We start from the raw sequence: 19,828 nt of genomic DNA on the forward strand, positions 1-19,828 counted from the left end.
AGGCCTCCAGGTACACCTCTAGACATAAAGAAAGCACGCACTCCTATAACAAGGGCAAGTGTCACACATGCCCCGCCAAAATCTAAGACAGTACCCAACATAGGCGAACCGAACAAAAGCGAAGACAAACACTACCGAAACAGAACACAAGAACAAGCACGTCTTAACTCTTAACCGCTTTCATTGAACTTCATAAAGATTCAGTCTCCGTAGAGACTGTCAAAAATTGCCAGTGCCGACTATATTTCAAGTCGTCACGGCGGGGTATTGGGAAAAGTTTTCAATTAGCAATAATCGCGCCTCGGATAAACCTCATTGGCTACGATACTGCCACTGCGCAAAGCTAAAGAGAAAACCGCAGCCACACCGCTCCCCTACGGATGACAATAGCCTTACAATGAGGGTGAGCGACTGCCAGCCAGATCTTGGATATGACGCGTTCCCCGTCGCGGAGTCAGATTTGAGGCCCGTCTGCGTGAGAGGCTTCTTGTTGTTGGATCATCTAGTGTCAAACATTCAGGTTTTGGAAACAAGTGTACATCCGCTGAGGATGCTGGGGAACCTTATGCAAATCACCATGACGTCACAGAGACAACCATATTGACTCCAATTTTGAGCGAGAAACACTGAGTCGCGGGAAGGCGTGGAAACCCCGGGTGAGCAGAAGAGGTAAGAGTCGCTGGGGCTGAGGCTGCAGAAACTGGGCAGGCAGGGGCTAGGGTGGGCATTTTGTGAGTAGTTAAAACTTCAAACATTAGCGTGGCGAAGACAAAATAGAGAAAACGCACTGTGAACATAAGAAAATACGCCCACGAGAACAAAAAAAAAAAGGAAACTTGACTTGCTTATCTAAGCTGAGTTGCTGGAATCGATCAACAGCTGTAACCAAAAACGAATCGTAGTCAAACCAACACGCTGACTACTATAAAACTTACAGAACCGAACGCATAGAATCTACTAAAACCCGCAATGGAAATCACGTTTTTCTTTATAACCTGAAATATTCAGTCTCCGTAGAGACTGTCAAAAATTGCCAATGCCGACTGTATTTCAAGTCGTCACGGCGGGGTATTGGGAAAAGTTTTCAATTAGCAATAATCGCGCCTCGGATAAACCTCATTGGCTACGATACTGCCACTGCGCAAAGCTAACGAGAAACGCCCCCTACGCATCACCCCCAATAAGCAAGGTTCCTATTTCAGAAAGAGGAGTTTGAGTCGCCTGGAAAAACCTTCAAATGTTGTTTGGTTGGAAATTATATAAACACATGAAGAGCTCTCGGAATGCATAAGCTGTTTCTGAAGATTCAGTTGTTTGATTTAACTATGTTTTGGTGGAGAATGAAGCAAAGCATTATGGGAGAGATGTTCTCTAATAACTTAATTCAGAGAATGAATGGGGCGGATGAGGAATCGACTCAGTATCAGGATGCTGTTCACTTGGCTCCCATTTCCCAGTGTAACTATGTCTCTAAAAGTTTTTTTTAATTGTGATAAAATATACATAACATAAAATTTACTATTTAAACATTTTTAAGGTACAGTTCAGTAGCGTTAAGCACATTTACAGTGTTTGCAACAATCACCACTATACCTCTCCAGAACTTTTTCATCATTCCAAACTCTGTACCTATGAAACACTAACGCCCCCATTCCTCCCTCCTCTAGTCCCTGGCAACCCCTGTTCTGCTTTCTGTCTGTGAATTTGACTACTCTAAGTGCCTCATATAAGCAGAATCATACAATATTTGATCCTTTGTGTCTGGCTTATTTCATAGCATAATGTTTTTAAGGTCCACCCATGTTGTAGTACATATCAGAATTTCATTCCCTTTTATACCTAATATTCTATTCTGTGGAATTTTGTTATCCTTTTATCCTTCTATAGACACGCGTTCCTTCCTCCTTTTGGCTATTGTGAATAAGGCTTCTATGAATGTTGGCATCCAAACGTCAGTTTTGAGTCCTTGTTTTCAATTCTTTTGTGTATATACCTAGAAGTGGAATTTCTGGATCGCATGGTAATTCCATGTTTAATACAAAAGAGTTTTCTGTGGACTTGTTAATTCAGAGGAGAGGGGCTGAAAGAAAGAGGTTATTTCTGCAGAAATAGCCACAGTTCATGAAGTTTGAAGTAATTTTCACTTTCATTGCCTATTTTCCCTCAGCAAGTGGAAAGCTGTTAGAAAACTATATCTGGCCTTGTTTTCTCCCTGAACTATAGTCTCCAAAATACTTTTGGTTTTTGTTACTCATTAAGATGCAAATAGTAGCTCCGAGAAACTGACATTTTCCCCATTTTATTGTAAAAAATTTTGAACATGAAACATTCAAAGTATCATTCAGTGAACATTCGTGTTGTCATCATCTGGATGCAAAAATGGCATTTTAAAGACCTGTTTGATGCTAATGTGTAGTTATTTATTTATTTGTTTGGTCACAGCCATAACTGCCAGGGTAGGCAAAACCAGCAGGAAAAAGGAAAAGACTAGCGAGCTGATTTAGGTTATTTTACTTTAATCCAATCAAGGAGTTAGTCATTAATGTCCGCTGTGGTGGAGTTGTGAGAAATAAAAGACTAGGGTTATCCAAAGAACATCTCAGCCCTTGAGAATGTCTTGATTGGATGGCTCATTACACTCTGTCAGTAGCTATCAAGGGAAATCGTGTGTTTCACCAGCTGTCTTGGATGCCTTCACCCTCCACAGACGCCTTTTCAATGCTATGAGAAAAATGGAAAACTCCGCTAACTTCTCCCCAGAACATGAGACTCTCTGGGGCCCAAAAGCACAATAGTCCTGTATGTCCAGCCAATCCCTATTAATGATGCTCATTCCACTTGGAGAACTAAAAAACTAACACGGGTTTGAAATGTTTCATAATAAAATTTGACCGGGGGTGGGGGGGAATGTCACCATTTTGGCATTTCCATAGGTTTTGATCAAACACCATGTGTGGAGAAAACGTTCTAGATTACAACTTTTTGACTTGGCAAAAGTTTCTATTCTGTGCTTTGGTCCTTTCTTTCAGCTGATGTGGTCATGCTAACTAAGGCACAAAAGGCCTTCATGTCAGGTGATCCTCCCCACCTAGTAAATCCTACAGCTAGTGACCTATCCCAGCTGTTGCTGGAGGTACTGCTGCCAAACTACTGGACTGATTTACCTTACCAATATTTACCTCGGTGCATACAATGAGAGGGCCGGGACTCACACTCTGACTCCGGCCTCCGTACTACTCCCCTGAGCTTCAGTTCATCTTAAAATGGGGGAAGGGGATCCTTAGGTGGTTTTCAAGGTCCCCGCTGGCTGCCCTTTGATTATGTTCCAAGACACCCACAAATTGATATCTTATTTAGGCGATGCTATAGAGCAGCAGTTCTCATTGGAAACACATTAGAAACAACTGGAAAGTTTGTAAATCGACTTTGACGTCTAGGCGTCTCCCCACACAAATTAAATCGGAATCTCTGGGAGTGAAAGCCAAGCGTGGTGTTGGTTCATTTAATAAAAACACAAGATGACAGGGCTCGGCCGTGCCCGAGTGGTTAACTTCGTGCACTCCGCTTGGGCTGGGCAGGGTTTCACTGGTTCGGATCCTGGGCGTGGACATGGCACCATTCTTCAGGCCACGCTGAGGTGGCGTCCCACATGCCACAACTAGAAGGACCCACAACTAAAAAATATATAATATACGACTATGTACTTGGGGGATTTGGGGAGAAAAAGCAGGAAAAAAAAGATTGGCAACAGTCCTTAGCTAAGGTGCCAAACTTTAAAAAAAAAAACACGAGATGAGAAATTAAGAAGCCAAGTGAGTAAACACATTAGTCCCTATATATTATATTTGGCTTTCATTGTTCATATTAATTGTAAAAACAATTTTTCATATATTTGTGAAAGAATGTAGTCACAACCCACTGCAAGGTGGGAACTTGATTCTGTCACGGTGAGTGGAAAGGACCATAAACATTGAAGTTGAGGATGAGTCAAATCTTGCATTATTAAAGCTTCCATCTTAAGGGAGAATGCATGCCTAAATTAGCGCTGTTCGGATGTACTGTTTTGCACTCAGGACGTTGGTGTCCAAGCTTTTAACCGCTTCTCTGAGACAACTTGCTGGCTTAGGTGAGAAAGGCACATCGCGAACCAGGGTTCAAGCCTCTGAACCTTAGAGGAGAGGCGGACAGGGGGCGCCACTGGACAATCTGAGTCCCTCAAGAGGATTGTGGGACTTGTAGTTTTTTCTGTATCACTTTAGCTTCATGAACTACATTTCCCAGAATGCAAATAGGGCCGGTCAGTCCCACTGTCGGGGCGTAAGGTGTCCTTTAAGCTGTGAAAGTGTGGAAGGTAAGTGTGTTCTGTGCGGGCTGCAGGTTTCTACAAGTTGTGGATTTCTTGTAAGAGATTCCATTTCTCCTTTTTGCCCTTTGGTGGGACCTGAGAGAGACCAGCTGTTCCAGGAGAGCGTGTTTTCAGCGGGGTTTCTCGAGCCCTGTGGTCTCAAGAATCGGGACTATGTATTTGTTTAGCTGTTCACGTGTTGCTGCGGAATGTCAAGGAGAAATTGGGGTCCTGAACCCAGATCTGGAGAGCAGAGCATAAAATAATGTTTACATACGGGGTACGTGTCACTAGAGAATTTCTGCGTTACATCAAATATGTCAAAGCCTTGTTTTTACAACTAGAAAAGCTGACCCGCGGGGGTAGAATGTCTTGTCTGGTCTCAATACTCTTTGCTGTGTGCAAGTATCAGAGTTTGCAATTGAGGGTAAGCTAAAAGAATATGGGGAAAACGAAAGAATAAAATGTGTGCATGTGCTTAATTACATTAATAAAATCAAAAGCCTGAAAAGTCTGAGTAACCACTTCATCAACACCCGGCATGCTAGAAGTCATATGTGATTCTCTTAGGTTATGAAGAAATAAGATCATTCTAATTTATAAAATAGAAGTAGGTTTATGGAGCACACAGTCCCCAAGGGATGGTATTCACTAAAAATATAAATGTATTCCTCTTGTAGAGACATATTTAGATGTAATCATAGATAGAATGACAATGGACTATTAAGGGATTTAAAAGATTTGGGGCTAAGCCGTTAACCTTTTGAAGTTTATAAGGAATTCAGTTCTGACCAGCCATGTATTTCTGGGAGAGACAGAATAGGCCTTAAGTTAGGCTAGAATCCTGCTTTACCAATTTTTGCTTTACCTTCCTTCTTTTTTAAAATAGACTTTATTTTTTAGAGCCCCCCCCCTTTTTTTTAAGATTAGCCCTGAGCTAACGTCTGCCGCCACTTCTCCTCTTTTGCTGAGGAAGACTGGCCCTGAGCTAACATCCATGCCCATCTTCCTCTACTTTATATGTGGGATGCATGCCACAGCATGACTTGACAAGCAATGCGTAGATCCACACCTGGGATCCGAACAGGCGAACCTGGGCCGTGTGAACTTACCCGCTGTGCCAACTGGCGAGCCCTCTTTTTTTTTTTTTTTAAATAAACCAAAATACATAGTTTCCCTTAGATGCAGAAAGGCTTGGCAGATTCACCAGCCATTTTCAGTTATTTCCATCTGATGGCCACTGGCATAGTAGAGCTGTAGCTGTGGGTTCTTAAGAGGTTAGGAAGACAAGATGGCTTGGGCTGTTATGAAATAGTCCAGTATGGAGACAAGATTTTAATATGTGGAAGGTATTAGAAATTGTTGACCAAAACAAATTGTTAAGGTAATTAAAAGGTAGGCTTGTTGTTCAGGTTGGACTTCATGGGACCCAGGAGGGTGTTCTGGAATCAGTTTGTACCAGTGAGGATCAATTGTTAAATATTCAGGAATTTGCTAGTCATTTGTTAAACCATTGGTGGCCTGAAATTGGCCATTATGGGATATTTTTCTTTTTTGAGGGGGAGGGTATGAGGGAAGCCAGTTTACCAGCATACCTCTGGCAAGGGTCAGTTGTCTCTAAAGCCTGGAGCCACAGTGTTCAATACATCCTTGAATTATCAGATCCTGAGCTGGCTCACCCTTCCAAATCTTACAACAGACTGGATTACAAAATAAGATTATAAATACACTCTAAGTGTGTGTAGGGGGCAGGGGGCTGTACCTTTCCAGTGAAAGATATTCTTGTTTATTTGGGGGCCATCCTTCAAGGTACTGAAGTCATTCATTCATTATCAATAGGTTGTTGAGATAAACATGAAATCTGCCGCTGGAAGTAGTATGGTCTGCAGGGGTAGTTTTCTTAAATTATATAAAAACCCATACTCCAATACATTTTTCTTTTTTTTTTTGAGGACGATCAGCCCTAAGATAACATCTGCTGCCAATCCTCCTCTTTTTTGCTGAGGAAGCCTGGCCCTGAGCTAACATCCGTGCCCATCTTCCTCTACTTTCTGTGTGGGATGCCTGCCACAGCATGGCTTGCCAAGCGGCGCCATGTCGGCACCCGGGATCCGAACCGGTGAACCCCGGGCCACCGAGAAGCGGAACGTGCAAACTTAACCGCTGCACCATCGGGCCGGCCCCTTCCAATACATTTTTCTAATACCTAGATATTCTCTTTCAGAAGACAGTATTGTATGCAATGCCAACAAATTCCTACTCCCCAGCCATTTCTCAATATCATGCTTTTGGCTCTCCTCACCCTTCTCATAAAACATTTCAGTGTACAGGTTTACTGATTATTAGATACCTTTTGGGTTGGCAGCTTTCAGATATAAGTTGGATGAGTCTTGAAATCTCATCAGTAACCTGCTCCCAAATCCCATTTAGGGTGGACTTTTTTGGGGCAACGCCACCCAAGATTTCTTTTATTAGTGATTTCTTGCCTAGAAGTTAGTTAGGGTTTGTCTATATATTTTTAGGCCAACCCTAGCCCCTGTTTATCACTGTAGTGTTGATAATCATGTGCCCTTGCTTTCATTTTTGTCTAGATCAAGGGCAACGTGAAAGAGGCAGACTTTAAAATTACCAGCCCTAATTCACTTTGTGCATTTAATTTCATGTACGTTTTCTCCAAAAAACTATATGACTGTCGATATAGTCCAGATGTTGGAGTTTTGTCTACCTTTAAAGTAAAACATTCCACATTTTAGCTTCTCTTCAAACTTCTCCATTCTTTCTTTTCTTCTCACTTTTCTGATCATATCTCTTAAACTTTTAAAATATTCAAAAGAATAAGCATTTTCCTTCATCTCATGGCTTTTAGCATTCCTGCACTTCCACTGTCCTGGATGCACTAGGACGTCTTCAATCCAGACATTCCTCTAAATAATTATTATTATTTTTTTAAATTTTATTGCAGAGATAGAATAATATAATGAACCGCCATTCATGAACCCATCACCCAGCTTCAACAATTAACAATTCATGGCTAATCTTGCTTCACTTATATACTCCTATCTACCCCCCCTTAATATTTTGAAACAAATCCTCCCAGATATATCATTTCGTCCAAATATTTCAGTATGTAACTCTATAGGATGAGGACTTTTAAAAAAAATCACAATACCATTTGTCATATATTAAAAAGTTAACACTAATTTTTTTTTTTTAAAGATTTTATTTTTTCCTTTTTTCTCCCCAAAGCCCCCTGGTGCATAGTTGTATATTCTTGGTTGTGGGTCCTTCTAGTTGTTGCATGTGGGATGCTGCCTCAGCGTGGTTTGATGAGCAGTGCCATGTCCACGCCCAGGATTCGAACCAACGAAACACTGGGCCGCCTGCAGCGGAGCGCGCGAACTTAACCACTCGGCCACGGGGCCAGCCCCAACACTAATTTTTTAATATCAAACATCTGGTTAATGTTAAATTTTCCAGTTGTCTTATGTCATATTTTTAAAGTGTATTTGAATCAGGATCCAAATAGGGCCCACAGTATTATAATTGGCTGGTATGTCTTTAAATCTCTTTTAATCTATAATTCCCGCCTCGTATCTCTCTGTCTTTATCTCTCACAGTTTATTTGTTGAAGAAACCGATTTGTCTGTCCTGTAGTTTCCCATAGTCTGACTTTGCTGATTGACAAATGGTATCATCTAACACATTACTTTGGCCTCTGTATTTCCTATAAATTGTTAATTAGCTCTAGTGACTTGATCAGAGTCAAGTTCAATTTTTTTTCCAAGACCACATCTTGGGTGGTGGTGTGCTGTTCCATCAAGAGTCTCATAATTCTGGTTCTCTCTCTTTTTGTAATGTTAGCAGCTGTTGATATTCAGTGCCTAGATCCTACTATTGTTTTTCGGCTATAAAATTAATGAAGTTCTCATACATTCTCCCTTCCTCCAGCCCCTGGCAACTACCGGCCTGCTTTCTGTCTCTATAGATTTGCGTGTTCTGGACATTTAAGTGGAATCATATGATATATGTCATTTGGTGACTGGCTTCTTACATCTAGCATAATGTTTTCAATGTTAATCCATACTGTAGCATATATCAGAACTTCATTCCTTTTTATAACTGAATAATATTCCATTGTGTGGATAGACCACATTTTGTTTATCCACTTATTAGGTGATGGTTACCTTTGGGTTTTTTTGGTTTTTTTTTTAAAGATTTTATTTTTCCTTTTTCTCCCTAAAGCCCCCTAGTACATAGTTGCATATTTTTAGTTGTGGGTCCTTCTAGCTGTGGCATGTGGGATGCCACCTCAGCATGGCCTGATGAGTGGTGCTATGTCCACACCCAGGATCCGAACCGGCAAAACCCTGGGCCACCGAGGCAGAGTGTGCAAACTTAACCACTTGGCCACGGGGCCGGCCCCTTACCTTTGTTTTTAAAAACCAGTTTCTAAAAAAGAAACCCAAAAATATCAAACTGATAGATAAAGAGAACAGATTGGTGGTTACCAGAGGCAGGGGGTGAGGGTGGGTGAAATGGGTGAAGGGGGTCGAAAGGTGTAAAATTCCAGTTATGGAACAATTCATGGGGATGTAATGTACAGCATGGTGACTATAGTTAATAACACTGTATTGCATATTTGAAAGTTACTAAGAGAATAAATCTTCAAAGTCCTCATCACAAGGAAAAAAATTTTTCTCTATGTATGGTGACAGATGTTGACTAGACTTATTGTGGTGATCATGTCATAATATATATAATATCAAAATCATTATGTTGTACACCTGAAACTAACATAATGCTACATGTCAATTATACCTCAACAAACAAGCAAAAGTTTCTCACATGAGGTTTCTTTCTCTCTAGAATGAGGATGAGCTTTGGGTTGACTTTCAGGACAGCAAAAGGCCGCTGGCTGGTGAACCTCAGCCGGCAGTGCTCACATGGATCCACTGGGTTATTTGTGCCACCAAGTCCTCCTCTGGACCCTGAGAAAGTCAAAGAGCTACAGCGCTTCATCACCCTTTCCAAAAGACTCCTAGTGATGACCGGGGCAGGAATCTCCACTGAGTCGGGGATCCCAGACTACAGGTCAGAAAAGGTGGGACTTTATGCCCGCACTGACCGGAGGCCCATCCAGCATGGGGATTTTATACGGAGTGCTCCAATCCGCCAGAGGTATTGGGCGAGAAACTTTGTGGGCTGGCCCCAGTTCTCCTCCCACCAACCTAACCCTGCACACTTGGCTTTGAGCAACTGGGAGAGACTCGGCAAGCTGTACTGGTTGGTGACCCAAAATGTGGATGCCTTGCACACCAAGGCAGGGAGTCAGCGCCTGACAGAACTCCATGGATGCATGCACAGGTGCAGGAAGGCCTAAATAGTTTGAACACAGAAACGTAGGCTTCCGTAAGAATGGGGACTTTGGCTGTCTTGATCACTGTCGTCTTCATTAGACCTTGAGAAAAGGATTTGGGAGCAAGTTGTTCATTTTGGAGTTGATCCCAGCAAACTCAGTGAGGGAGTGGGGAAGTGAAACAGGGAAGGGAGGAAAGCCAAGAAAAGGGTAGGTTAATGAATGGTTACTGCTTTGGGCAGCTGGGGCTTAATTTTGCGAGGGACCCCCCCAGACTGTCTGGAGCATGTTTCAGAATTGTCTCACTGAAAGTTGAGGAAGGTGGGGTGTTTATCCACCGTCTCCCTTCCCTCATTGGCTGAGGGTCACTCTTGGGGAATTAACTCCCTAACACTGACTCTGCTCCTCTTGAGAAGCCTTCCTTGTTCAGAGAACACCGTAGGCAAGAGAGATGCAGAAAGTTGCTTATAGGACCACTGTGTGCAGTGGCTCTAGGGTATCCTGAGGGGACTATGAGCAGAGCACCAGCAGCACATGCTACACACTGCTGGGTCTCAGGGGCCTTGACACACAACACAGTGTAGCCTGAAATATAGTCAGAACCCAATAAACATTGATGGAATGAACACATGTAGCCCCGGCAATAACTTGTAGCTAATTGCAGACCATTTCCTTATCTTTAAGCCCCAGAGATCCTCCGCTGAGAACTAAAATCAGTCTGCCAACTGTAAAATGTTTATTGGGTGCCTGCAACATGTGGTGTGTACTGGTGTGCTACTTGTTGGTGTGGAGGGGTTAAAGCCAAAATATAAAACATGGTCTACTTTATGTGTGAGAACTTTGCAATCTGTTTAGGGGGAGACCCAAAAACAACAGGTTTAATGACAAACAGCTCTATACAGGATTGTTAAGTTGTATAATCCTTGATAGACAAGCTTTACAAGTTCAGAGAAACAGATTTAGTAAAGATTGGAGTAATAAGGAAAGCTTTTATGGGTAAGGTGGGGCTTGAGACTGACTCAGGTTTGACCAGGCAAAGAGCAGGAAAGAAGGCTTTCTCTGTGAAAGGAATTTCTAGAGCCCAGAGGAATCTGGCTTGGCCTCTGTAGAGACTAGTATGAAATCAGATTGTCTGGGTCAGATTGTCTGGGAAGGCTAGACCCAAATCATGGATGCATTTGAAAATTATGCAGTGCAATCTGGGACTATTGTGAGAGACCAAAGGGGACTATTAGTGGTTTCTGAGCAAGAAAACAGCATGATAAAAATAGCATTTGAGGAAGGCTAAACAGGATTAGAGAGAGTGGCTCAGGGAGGTCAGCCTGAAGGACCTAGATTAAGGCGGTATCAGGACAAAGAGAGACCTAATGATGGCCATGGGTCCATTAAAAAATTATTTTTTCATGATGAAAATTTCAAACATCCACAAAAGTAAAGAGAATAGTATAATGAGCTCCCATATACCATCACTTAGATTATCAACGAGTTTTATCTTGTCTACTTTATCCCTTCTCTCCCTGTCTCTTCTTAAATATTTTAAGACAAATCCAAGACTTAATGTCATTTCACAGGGGGCCTTGTAAGTAAAAAAGTCAGCATGATCTGATGGCTGACTAGAAAAAGAGTAAAAGGAGAAGAATGAGTAACTAGTTTTTTCCAAGGGTTTCAGCGCAAGTAACTGGAGAAATGATGGTGATGGAGAAATTGGGGAGGCGAGGTTGAAGACAGAAGGGAAGCTTGACAGGACAGCCAAGAAGACTTGGAATTGGACTAGAGTTTGGGAGAGAGCAGGAGAGGAGTCTTAGATAGAGGGAGAAACCATTAGCACAGAGGTGTTCGGCAGTGAAAACGGAGAGTCCCCAAGGTGAGGACCGTAGGAAGAAAACAACCTGGAGGATTGAAGAGCAGAGGAGGAACCAACTAAAGCACCTTTCCTTCCTTCAACAGCTATTTAGTGAGTGCCCACAGCGTGCAGGCATTGACCTAGGTGGTGGGCCTAGAGCAGTGATCAAAGGACTCTAAGTTCTTGCCCTCACGGAGCTCACGTTCCGCTGGTTAGAGAGGTGAGAAGAGAATCAGAAGATATTGTGTCATAGACACCAAGGGGGGAATGTGTCTTAAAGAGAGGGTGGTGACCGACAGTGACTATTCCAGCAGATGAGGAGAGCAGAGGATGGAGGGAAAAACACTGGTTTTGGCACTAAAGAAATCATTTGCTAAAGCATTTGCAGTTTTGTTAAGGATAAAAATGAGCCAGCAGAAAGTTGAGCAGGGAGTGTGTAGTAAGGAAACAGAGGTACATCACTTGTTCTAGAAGGTTGGCAGTGGAAGGAAGGTGAGAAACAAACGATGGTAGCCAAAGAAGTCATGAAAAGGTATTCCCAAAATGGAGAAAAACTGGGTGTTAGAAAAAGAAAGCAATGATGTAGGGGCTGAAAATGGTCGAGGATGAAATATCTTCGGCAGCTTCGTGCCTCCCAGGACAGATGGTTCAGTCGGCCTCCTCTTTGGTTTCAGGGTCCTCTGCTTGCATTGTGGTGAACAGACTCCCCGCGGGGTGCTGCAGGAGCGGTTCGAGGTCCTGAACCCCACCTGGAGTGCCGAGGCCCACGGCCTGGCTCCCGATGGCGATGTCTTTCTCACAGAGGAGGAGGTCCAGAACTTTCAGGTCCCGTCCTGTGCTCGATGTGGAGGCCCCCTGAAACCAGATGTCGTTTTCTTCGGGGACACAGTGAGCGCTGACAAGGTTGACTTTGTACACAGGCGTGTCAAGGAAGCCGACTCCCTCTTGGTTGTGGGATCGTCCTTGCAGGTGTCTGACTTGGTTGCAGGGGGTAACTGTCCCTTTTGGGGGATAGGGAGCCCTGGAGAAGCTCCCCTCCTGGTTTCTCTCTTTGTGCATCTAGAAAGCTCTTACCTGGCTCTTCTCCTGGTACAGGTGTACTCTGGTTACAAGTTTATCCTCACTGCCTGGGAGAAGAAGCTACCCATTGCAGTACTGAACATTGGGCCCACACGGTCGGATGGCTTGGCATGTCTAAAACTGGATTCTCGTTGTGGAGAGTTGCTGCCTTTAATAGACCCACACTGACCACAGCCTGATGTTCCTGCGCCAGAAACTGGAATTTCCACTTGAATCCTGCTGCTAAAGGTAAATGCCTTCTCAGATATCAGATGCCAGTTTCCAGTCAACTGAGAGCACTGACAAAATACAGAAGGTTCTAGGCTGCTTAATGTGTGGCCATTCTTAATTAAAACCAATTTTTTAATGTGCATTAAGCTATAGTGTTTGAAAGACTATGATTTTCAAATTCTAAGCACATGGCTATTTAAGACAATGTTCCAAAATCTCCTGTTTTTTAAAAAAAAAACAGCTTTATGAGATATAATTCATATATCAGAAAGTTCACCCTTTAAAAGTAGACAATTAACATTTTTTTTTCCGTCTTCTCCCCAAAGTCCCCAGTACATAGTTGTATATTTTAGTTGTAGGTCTTTCTAGTTCTGCTCTGGAGTCGCTGCCTCAGCATGGCTTGATGAGCAGTGCCAGGTCCATGCCCAGGATCCAAACCGGTGAAACTCCAGGCCGCTGAAGCGGAGCACGTGAACCCAACCACTCAGCCACAGGGCCGACCCCATAATTAACTTTTTTTTTTGAGGAAGATTAGCCCTGAGCTAACTGCTGCCAGTCCTCCTCTTTTTGCTGAGGAAGCCTGGCCCTGAGCTAACATCTGTGCCCATGTTCCTCTGCTTTCTATGTGGGACGCCTGCCACAGCATGGCTTGCCAAGCAGTGCCATGTCCACACCCAGGATCCGAACTAGCGAACCCCGGGCTGCCGAAGTGAAATGTGCAAACTTAACCACTGTGCCACCGGGCTGGCCCCTACAATTAACTTTTAATACACTCATGAAGTTGTACGTTAATCACCACTGTCTAATTCCAGAACATTGTCATAATCCCAGAAAGCAACCTTGTACTCATTAGCAGTCTCTCCTCACCACCACCACAGTTGCCCCCAGTCCCTGACAACAGCTAATCTTTCAGTTTCTGCCTATTTTAGACATCCCGTACAATCTGTGGGCTTTTGTCTCTGGCTTTTCCACTTAGCATGTTTTCAGTGTCATCCACATTGTAGCATGTGTCAGTACTTTCTATCTATTTTAACCTATGAGTACAGCCACTTAAAAAAATAACAGCTTTACTGAGAGATAAATCACATACCATCCAGTTCACTCATTTAATGTGTACAATTCAATAGCTTTTAGTATATTCTCAGAGGAGTACAACCACTTTTTTTTTTAATAGACCTTAATTTTTAGAGTAGTTTTTTTAGGTTCACAGCAAAATTGAGCAGAAAGTGCCAAGTTCCCATACGCCTCCTGCCCCTGTACACTCAGAGTATTCATCATTCTGCTCAAGGACATCTTGGTTGCTTCCAAGTTTTGGGAAACTATGAATAAAGCTGCTCTAAACATCCACGTGCAGGTTTTTGTGTGGTCATAAGTTTTCAACTCATTTGGGTAAATACCAAAGGAGCAAGATTGCTGGATTGCATGGTAAGAGTATGTTTAGTTTTGTAAGAAGCTGCCAAACTGCCTTCCAAAGTGACTGTCCCACCAGCAATGAATGAGAGTTCTTGTACAACCACTTTTTAAAAACTGTTGTAATTGAAGTATACTATACACACAGCCAAGTGCACATATCATAAGTGGACAGCTTGATGAAGATGCAGAGCATTTAGATCGAGGAACAGAACATTACTATACCCAACAAGTCCCCTTGGCACAAACATTTTTTAATATACTTTTAATCTAGCTCCTTTCTTTCCTTCCTTTTTTTTGCTGAGGAAGATTCACCCTAAGCTAACATCTGTTGCCGATCTTCCTCTTTTTGCTTGAGGAAGATTTGCCTGGAGCTAACATCCTCTATTTTGTATATGGGTCACCGCCTCAGCATGGCCACACGAGTGGTGTAGGTCCAGACCTGGGAACTGAATTCAGGCTGCCAAAGTGGAGCACGCCGAACTTAACCACTAGACCACAGGGCCAGCCTCTAGTTTCTTATTACTGGAATAATACATATTTATTGTACAAAGTTTAGAACAGACAGTTAAGTAAAAAGAATAGAATACAAATTGCCCATAATCCCACCCCCAAGATAACCAAAGTTCAACATTCCAGTATAACTAAATCTGTTTTCAATTGAATCAAGCTGTGCATAATGCTTTACTATGTCCTGTTTTCACATAATAATATATAGTGGCCATCTTTAGATGTCCTAAATGCTATGGTTTTTTGAAAGGTAGGCTGATGTTCAAAATCATTTCCCCCACCCCACTTTCTACTTATTTTGGCATTAACTTGTTTCATTTTTTTTTCCAGATCCCTAAGAATTCATCCCTTCTTCCTCGAACTAATGGAAGCTCACTGAGGGCAGCCTGTGGAGGGCAGCAAACCAACATCTCTCTGCCAGCCTGTCTCTGAACTGGGCCGGTTTCAGAGCCAAGCAGTTAAGTTCTTCAGGCTGATGAGATTTGCCCCTGAAGAAAGACTTTTTCAGAGCAGCAGCTTCTCTTGATAGGAAAACTGCTTTCTCTTCCTTTTTACCTCCCCAGGTAGAAGAAATGGCCCGGTTAATATGTAGGCCAGAATGGTCTTTGGAGTGCTAATGTAGGGATTTCACTAATGTAGGGTGTAAGGGGAGAAGGAAATGACTTAATTTATAATCTCAAATGCTTAAATGTTTTTAACTGAAGCATTCTGATACATTTTTTTTTTTTGAAAAGATGAGCAATGGTATGAATGAATTTTTTTTAACCAAGGAATAAAGGAATCTTTTTAATAACATACCAGGTATGCGGGCTGTACATTTCTATTCTTTTTTTAATCAGGTGAAAGAGAATGGGGCTTAGTAACATGGTTCTCTAAGGATTTCTGCTTGATTTCAGCCGCCAGAACAAGACACCTGCCTTGAACCCAGCCTGTAGACAGGAAACAGTGAATTCCCAAGTGGGCTCTTAAATTGTTTTTGCCGAGGAAAGCAGCAAGACTTGTTTGATTACTGCCTTAGCCAGAAAGAATCATTGTACCAGGCTAAAGCTTTCTGCACAGTCTCAGCAAAAAGTGAAGCGGCTGAAAGAATCACAACTATTCCGGGTAGTCTTTTGTCTAAAATTAGGGCAAGCAATACACATTCATCCTGCACCCGCCTAGAAAGCAAAGTCCCGTTAACTGGGATAATCTAAGCTCTTGAAAACACAAAGAGTGCTTTTCACCTGCACAACTGTAGGTTTGCTCATAGTCATTAATTCTGCAGAGGTTGTTGTAAATCTCAGTCCAGCTTTTTTGTAGGTGAGGATCCTAAGGTGCTTTGAATCAGATTTGCTCAGTTACCCAAAGTCAATACCAATAATTGTATTCAAATCTGGGTCTTTGAATGTCAAGCCATTCTCACCCACAAATCTCAGAAATGGTTACTGACAGTCACTGTATTAAGGTCCCAGGGCTACAAAGAAACAACCTCTTGCCCTCGAGTGTCTCACCGAGGATGAGCTATTTCCTCACCCTTATTCTCTGCCAGAAAATGTCGGAGTCATGCATGGAATGACAGAATGAGAGAAAATTTAGTCCATCCCCCTTCATTTAATCTTTGAGGAAACTAAGCTCCAGGCTTACCTAAGGCCATGGTATGTGGTTTCCAAGCCGGGACTAGATCCCAAGTAGACTTCCCTCCCAGTTCTTTTCTTTTTAAACAACAATGCTTCTCTTTTGTTTGAAGGCTATGGTTAGAAAGAAGTCAGCCAGAAGTAGAAGTAGAAGCCAGCAGTACACCTGGCCAAGGAGACCAGAGATGGTTAAAATGTGGGCAGTGGAGAGCAGGTTAGGTTGCCAGGGAGAGAAGGCAGGCTCTGTCATCACCTTGATGCTGGCATGATTCATGAAACCAAGTCTTGAGGACCTTAGCAATGCTCATTTTGTTCATATTTCCTCCTGAGATGGAATTCTTTCCAAAAAATTTGTCTCAAGAGGAACTTGGTATTTCTTGAAGGTGATGCTTCTCATGGTGCCTTCCTTGACATCTTTTGCCTTCTGCTCAATGGCAGTTCCTAACCCACTGTAAGTGCCCTCGGTTGGACTAACAAACATCTACTAGTAGGTGCTATCAGTTTGTCACCACCCAGGTTGCATACTTATAATTGCATAACCTAGTTTAGCCATGACTTTCAGTCACGTCCTTTCTCATTGCTGCTGCGGTTCTGCTCTGCTATCACAGTTTCGTAAGCAGAAGTCACAAAGGCAAACAACTACATAACACTCGAAACCTCCTTCGCACTAACTCCTACTTTTTTTTCTTTTTGAGGAAGATTAGCCCTGAGCTAACTGCTGCCAATCCTCCTCTTTTCTCTGAGGAAGACTGGCCTTGAGCCAACATCCATGCCCATCTTCCTCTACTTTATATGTGGGACGCCTACCACAGCATGGTATGCCAAGTGGCACCATGTCCACACCTGGGATCCGAACCAGCGAACCCCGGGCCGCCGAGAAGCAGAATGTGCGCACTTACCGCTGTGCCACCGGGCTGGCCCTAACTCCTACTTCTTTTTATGCTGTTGTAAACTGAGTATCCTTCTCTCACCTCTCCCTTAAATAACAGCATTTCTTGAGCACACTATATCCCAAGCACTATGCAAAGCATTTACGACACGTTAGTTCACTTATTAAGAGTTAACTCCACAAGAGATCTTGGACATGCACAGGGGTCGGTCTTCAGTGAATGCTGGGACTTTTCCTGACAGGACCAAAGGAAGGACCTATAGGAAATTCAACACTCCTAGGTGGGGTGACCAACTGTCCCAGATTGCCCAGTACTGAGGGGTTTCTTGAGATGCATGACTTTCAGTGCTAAAACCAGGATGAGTTGGTTACCTTGCTCCTGCAAATAGTGCAGGTTGCCACCAGGTGTTAATTAATTCCAGCTGTATTATCCTTAAGATTCAAGATGGTGCTCTAAGATCCAGATTTTTCACTTTGATTTGTTACAAAACAGATAAATTCTATTTCATAAAGAAAAAAAAAATTAAACTCATCCAAGAAGGGAAAGTGGTTTTTTTTTCTTCAATTCATTAGAAAAGGAATATAGCATGGAATTGAAGCTCTTATAATATAGACAGACTTGGATTTCCATCCATTTCTTGCTACTTGCCAGTTAGATGAACTTGGGCAAGTTGTATCTAATTTTAGTCTCTTTATAAATGAAGGTAACAGTAGCTACCTCATGAGTTGTTATGAAGATTAAACAAAGTAGGGGCTGGCATGGTGGCATATAGGTTAAGTTCGAGTGCTCTGCTTCGGTGGCCCGGGGTTCGCCGGTTCAGATCCCCAGCACCAATGTATGCACCACTTATCAAGCCACGCTGTGGCAGGTTTCCCACATAGAAAATGGAGGAAGATGGGCACAGGCGTTAGCTCAGAGCCAATCTTCCTCAGCAAAAAGAGAAGGATTGGCAGCAGATGTTAGCTCAGGGCTAATCTTCCTCAAAAAAAACCACAAAACACCCAACAAAGTAACCATGTGTGTGAAGCTCAGAGCAGTGCCTGCACATGGGAAGCAAATGTCAGCCATTATCATTAGGATGTGGGAAGAGAGCAGATGGTGGGAGGGGAAGCCAACATACCTGCCAAATCTTTGTCCGCTCTTGAGTACTCCTTTAACTAGACTCATAAGGATCTTCCCCAGAGACACATTTCCTTTTCATGTGAATGTTTGTCTTTTTTAAAAAATTACAAGAGCCAAGTCTTACTTGATGTAATAAAGCCCTTCTAAAAAAAAGTAAGTGAATATCCTTTTCTATTCCCTTGGGAAAGTAATAATATTAAACATTTACTGTACAACAAGCACTATAGAAAGCATTTTACAACGCAGTGACTCACCTAATTCCCACAATCCTATCATCTGCCCACTTACTGCATTCGAAAGATTAGGACCCTGAAGCTTCGAGACCTTATTTAATTTGCCCAAGGTCACCTAGGGTGACCAGACCAGTAATCAAGCCCGTTCCGTCCAGTTCTGAGCTCGCTCTCTTCCTTTAATGCTCTAGAAACGCGGTGGGGTAACTGAGCCACTAAACTTTGGGAGGGAAGAGGGCGAGGCTCAAGATACTTCCAGAAGTGACCCCAGCTGGGTCCTGAAAGATGAAGAGACAATCACGAGGCGAGAAAAAGAAAAGCATTCCAAACAACAAAAGCAAAAGCATAGAGGTCAGAACTGCAAATCCCTCCACTCTTTTTTTCCTTCTTGAAGGTGGGGGTGGGGATTCAAGTGGGAACTCGGGGCGCCCCAGAGGGCCTTGGCTCGCCCCAAATCCACTCGCCTCTCTCGTTGGCCATTCCTCCTCCTCGCCCCATTTTGATTCCCTGCGCCCCACTGTCCCAGGCCCCTCGGTCCCTCCCCGGCCTAAAAGCAATGGAGGAATTACCAACCGGAAATTGACGGGGAGGCTGGGGGAGGAGGGGCGTGTGTGTGTGCGCGGCGGGAAAACCGAGAGAGGGATGAGCGCGACAGCAAAGTTGTCCCCAACGTCACACCCTCGTGAGTTCGCCCTCTTTTCACAGTCGAATCGTTCACTCTGTCCTTTCGGCTGGATTTTGGCTCAGGAAAAGAGAGTACTAGGAAGCCGCCACCTCACAGGAACGCCTCCTCAAGCTACCATTACCAACCACTGCGCCTGCGCCGGCTCGGGCTCTAAGCGTCAGAGGGCGGGGCCTGAGCCTGGGAGGTGCGGAGATGGTGCGGGGGCTGGGCTGCTGTTCACCAATAGAAAGGAGGAGCCGAGAGCCACGTGCCCACAAGCTATCCAATCATATTTCCTACTCCGAAATCCCTCCTACTCTGGGGCGTGGCCGGCGGATTGACAGGGTTGGGCGCACAGGATCACGTGATCCGAAAAGGTAAATACGGTAGCGTGGTTTTTTCTCGACAACCCTTGCTCCGCACTAGGATGTTCGCTGAGCGGTTATTTAATGAGCGTGTTTGATGTGCTAAGCGCTGTGAAGGTACTGTGGCTGGTAGGATGTAACCCCGACTTCAAATTACTCTCAGTCCAGTTTATTTAATTATTTATGCATT

At 43.4% G+C, this 19,828-nt stretch overlaps 1 protein-coding gene and 2 non-coding genes across 6 annotated transcripts in view; 1 reads left to right on the forward strand and 2 right to left on the reverse strand.

Annotated features, from left to right (window-relative positions):
* Positions 1–19,420, forward strand: part of SIRT4 (sirtuin 4) — a 33,611-nt gene extending 14,191 nt beyond the window's left edge. The window contains exons 1-5 of one of the 4 annotated variants that reach the window (XM_070516185.1): positions 544–669; positions 9,212–9,709; positions 12,219–12,513; positions 12,640–12,852; positions 15,085–19,420. In XM_070516185.1, the coding sequence (XP_070372286.1) occupies positions 9,213–9,709; positions 12,219–12,513; positions 12,640–12,792 (945 nt within the window). In that variant the 5' untranslated portion in view covers positions 544–669; position 9,212 and the 3' untranslated portion in view covers positions 12,793–12,852; positions 15,085–19,420. Of the gene's footprint in view, positions 1–543; positions 670–3,753; positions 4,352–4,393; positions 4,626–9,211; positions 9,710–12,218; positions 12,514–12,639; positions 12,853–15,084 lie in introns of those variants that run through there. The other 3 variants (XM_070516184.1, XM_070516186.1, XM_044775766.2) reach the window with 3 other exon arrangements.
* LOC123288478 (U4 spliceosomal RNA) lies at positions 205–345 on the reverse strand. Its single transcript, XR_006532178.1, has one exon. It is a non-coding gene; the product is annotated as a U4 spliceosomal RNA (small nuclear RNA).
* LOC123288479 (U4 spliceosomal RNA) lies at positions 1,009–1,149 on the reverse strand. The gene has a single exon (XR_006532179.1). It is a non-coding gene; the product is annotated as a U4 spliceosomal RNA (small nuclear RNA).
* Positions 19,421–19,828: the final 408 nt, after the last annotated feature.

The sequence above is a fragment of the Equus asinus genome, chromosome 8 (genome assembly GCF_041296235.1).
Source record: "Equus asinus isolate D_3611 breed Donkey chromosome 8, EquAss-T2T_v2, whole genome shotgun sequence".
Lineage (NCBI taxonomy): Eukaryota > Metazoa > Chordata > Mammalia > Perissodactyla > Equidae > Equus > Equus asinus.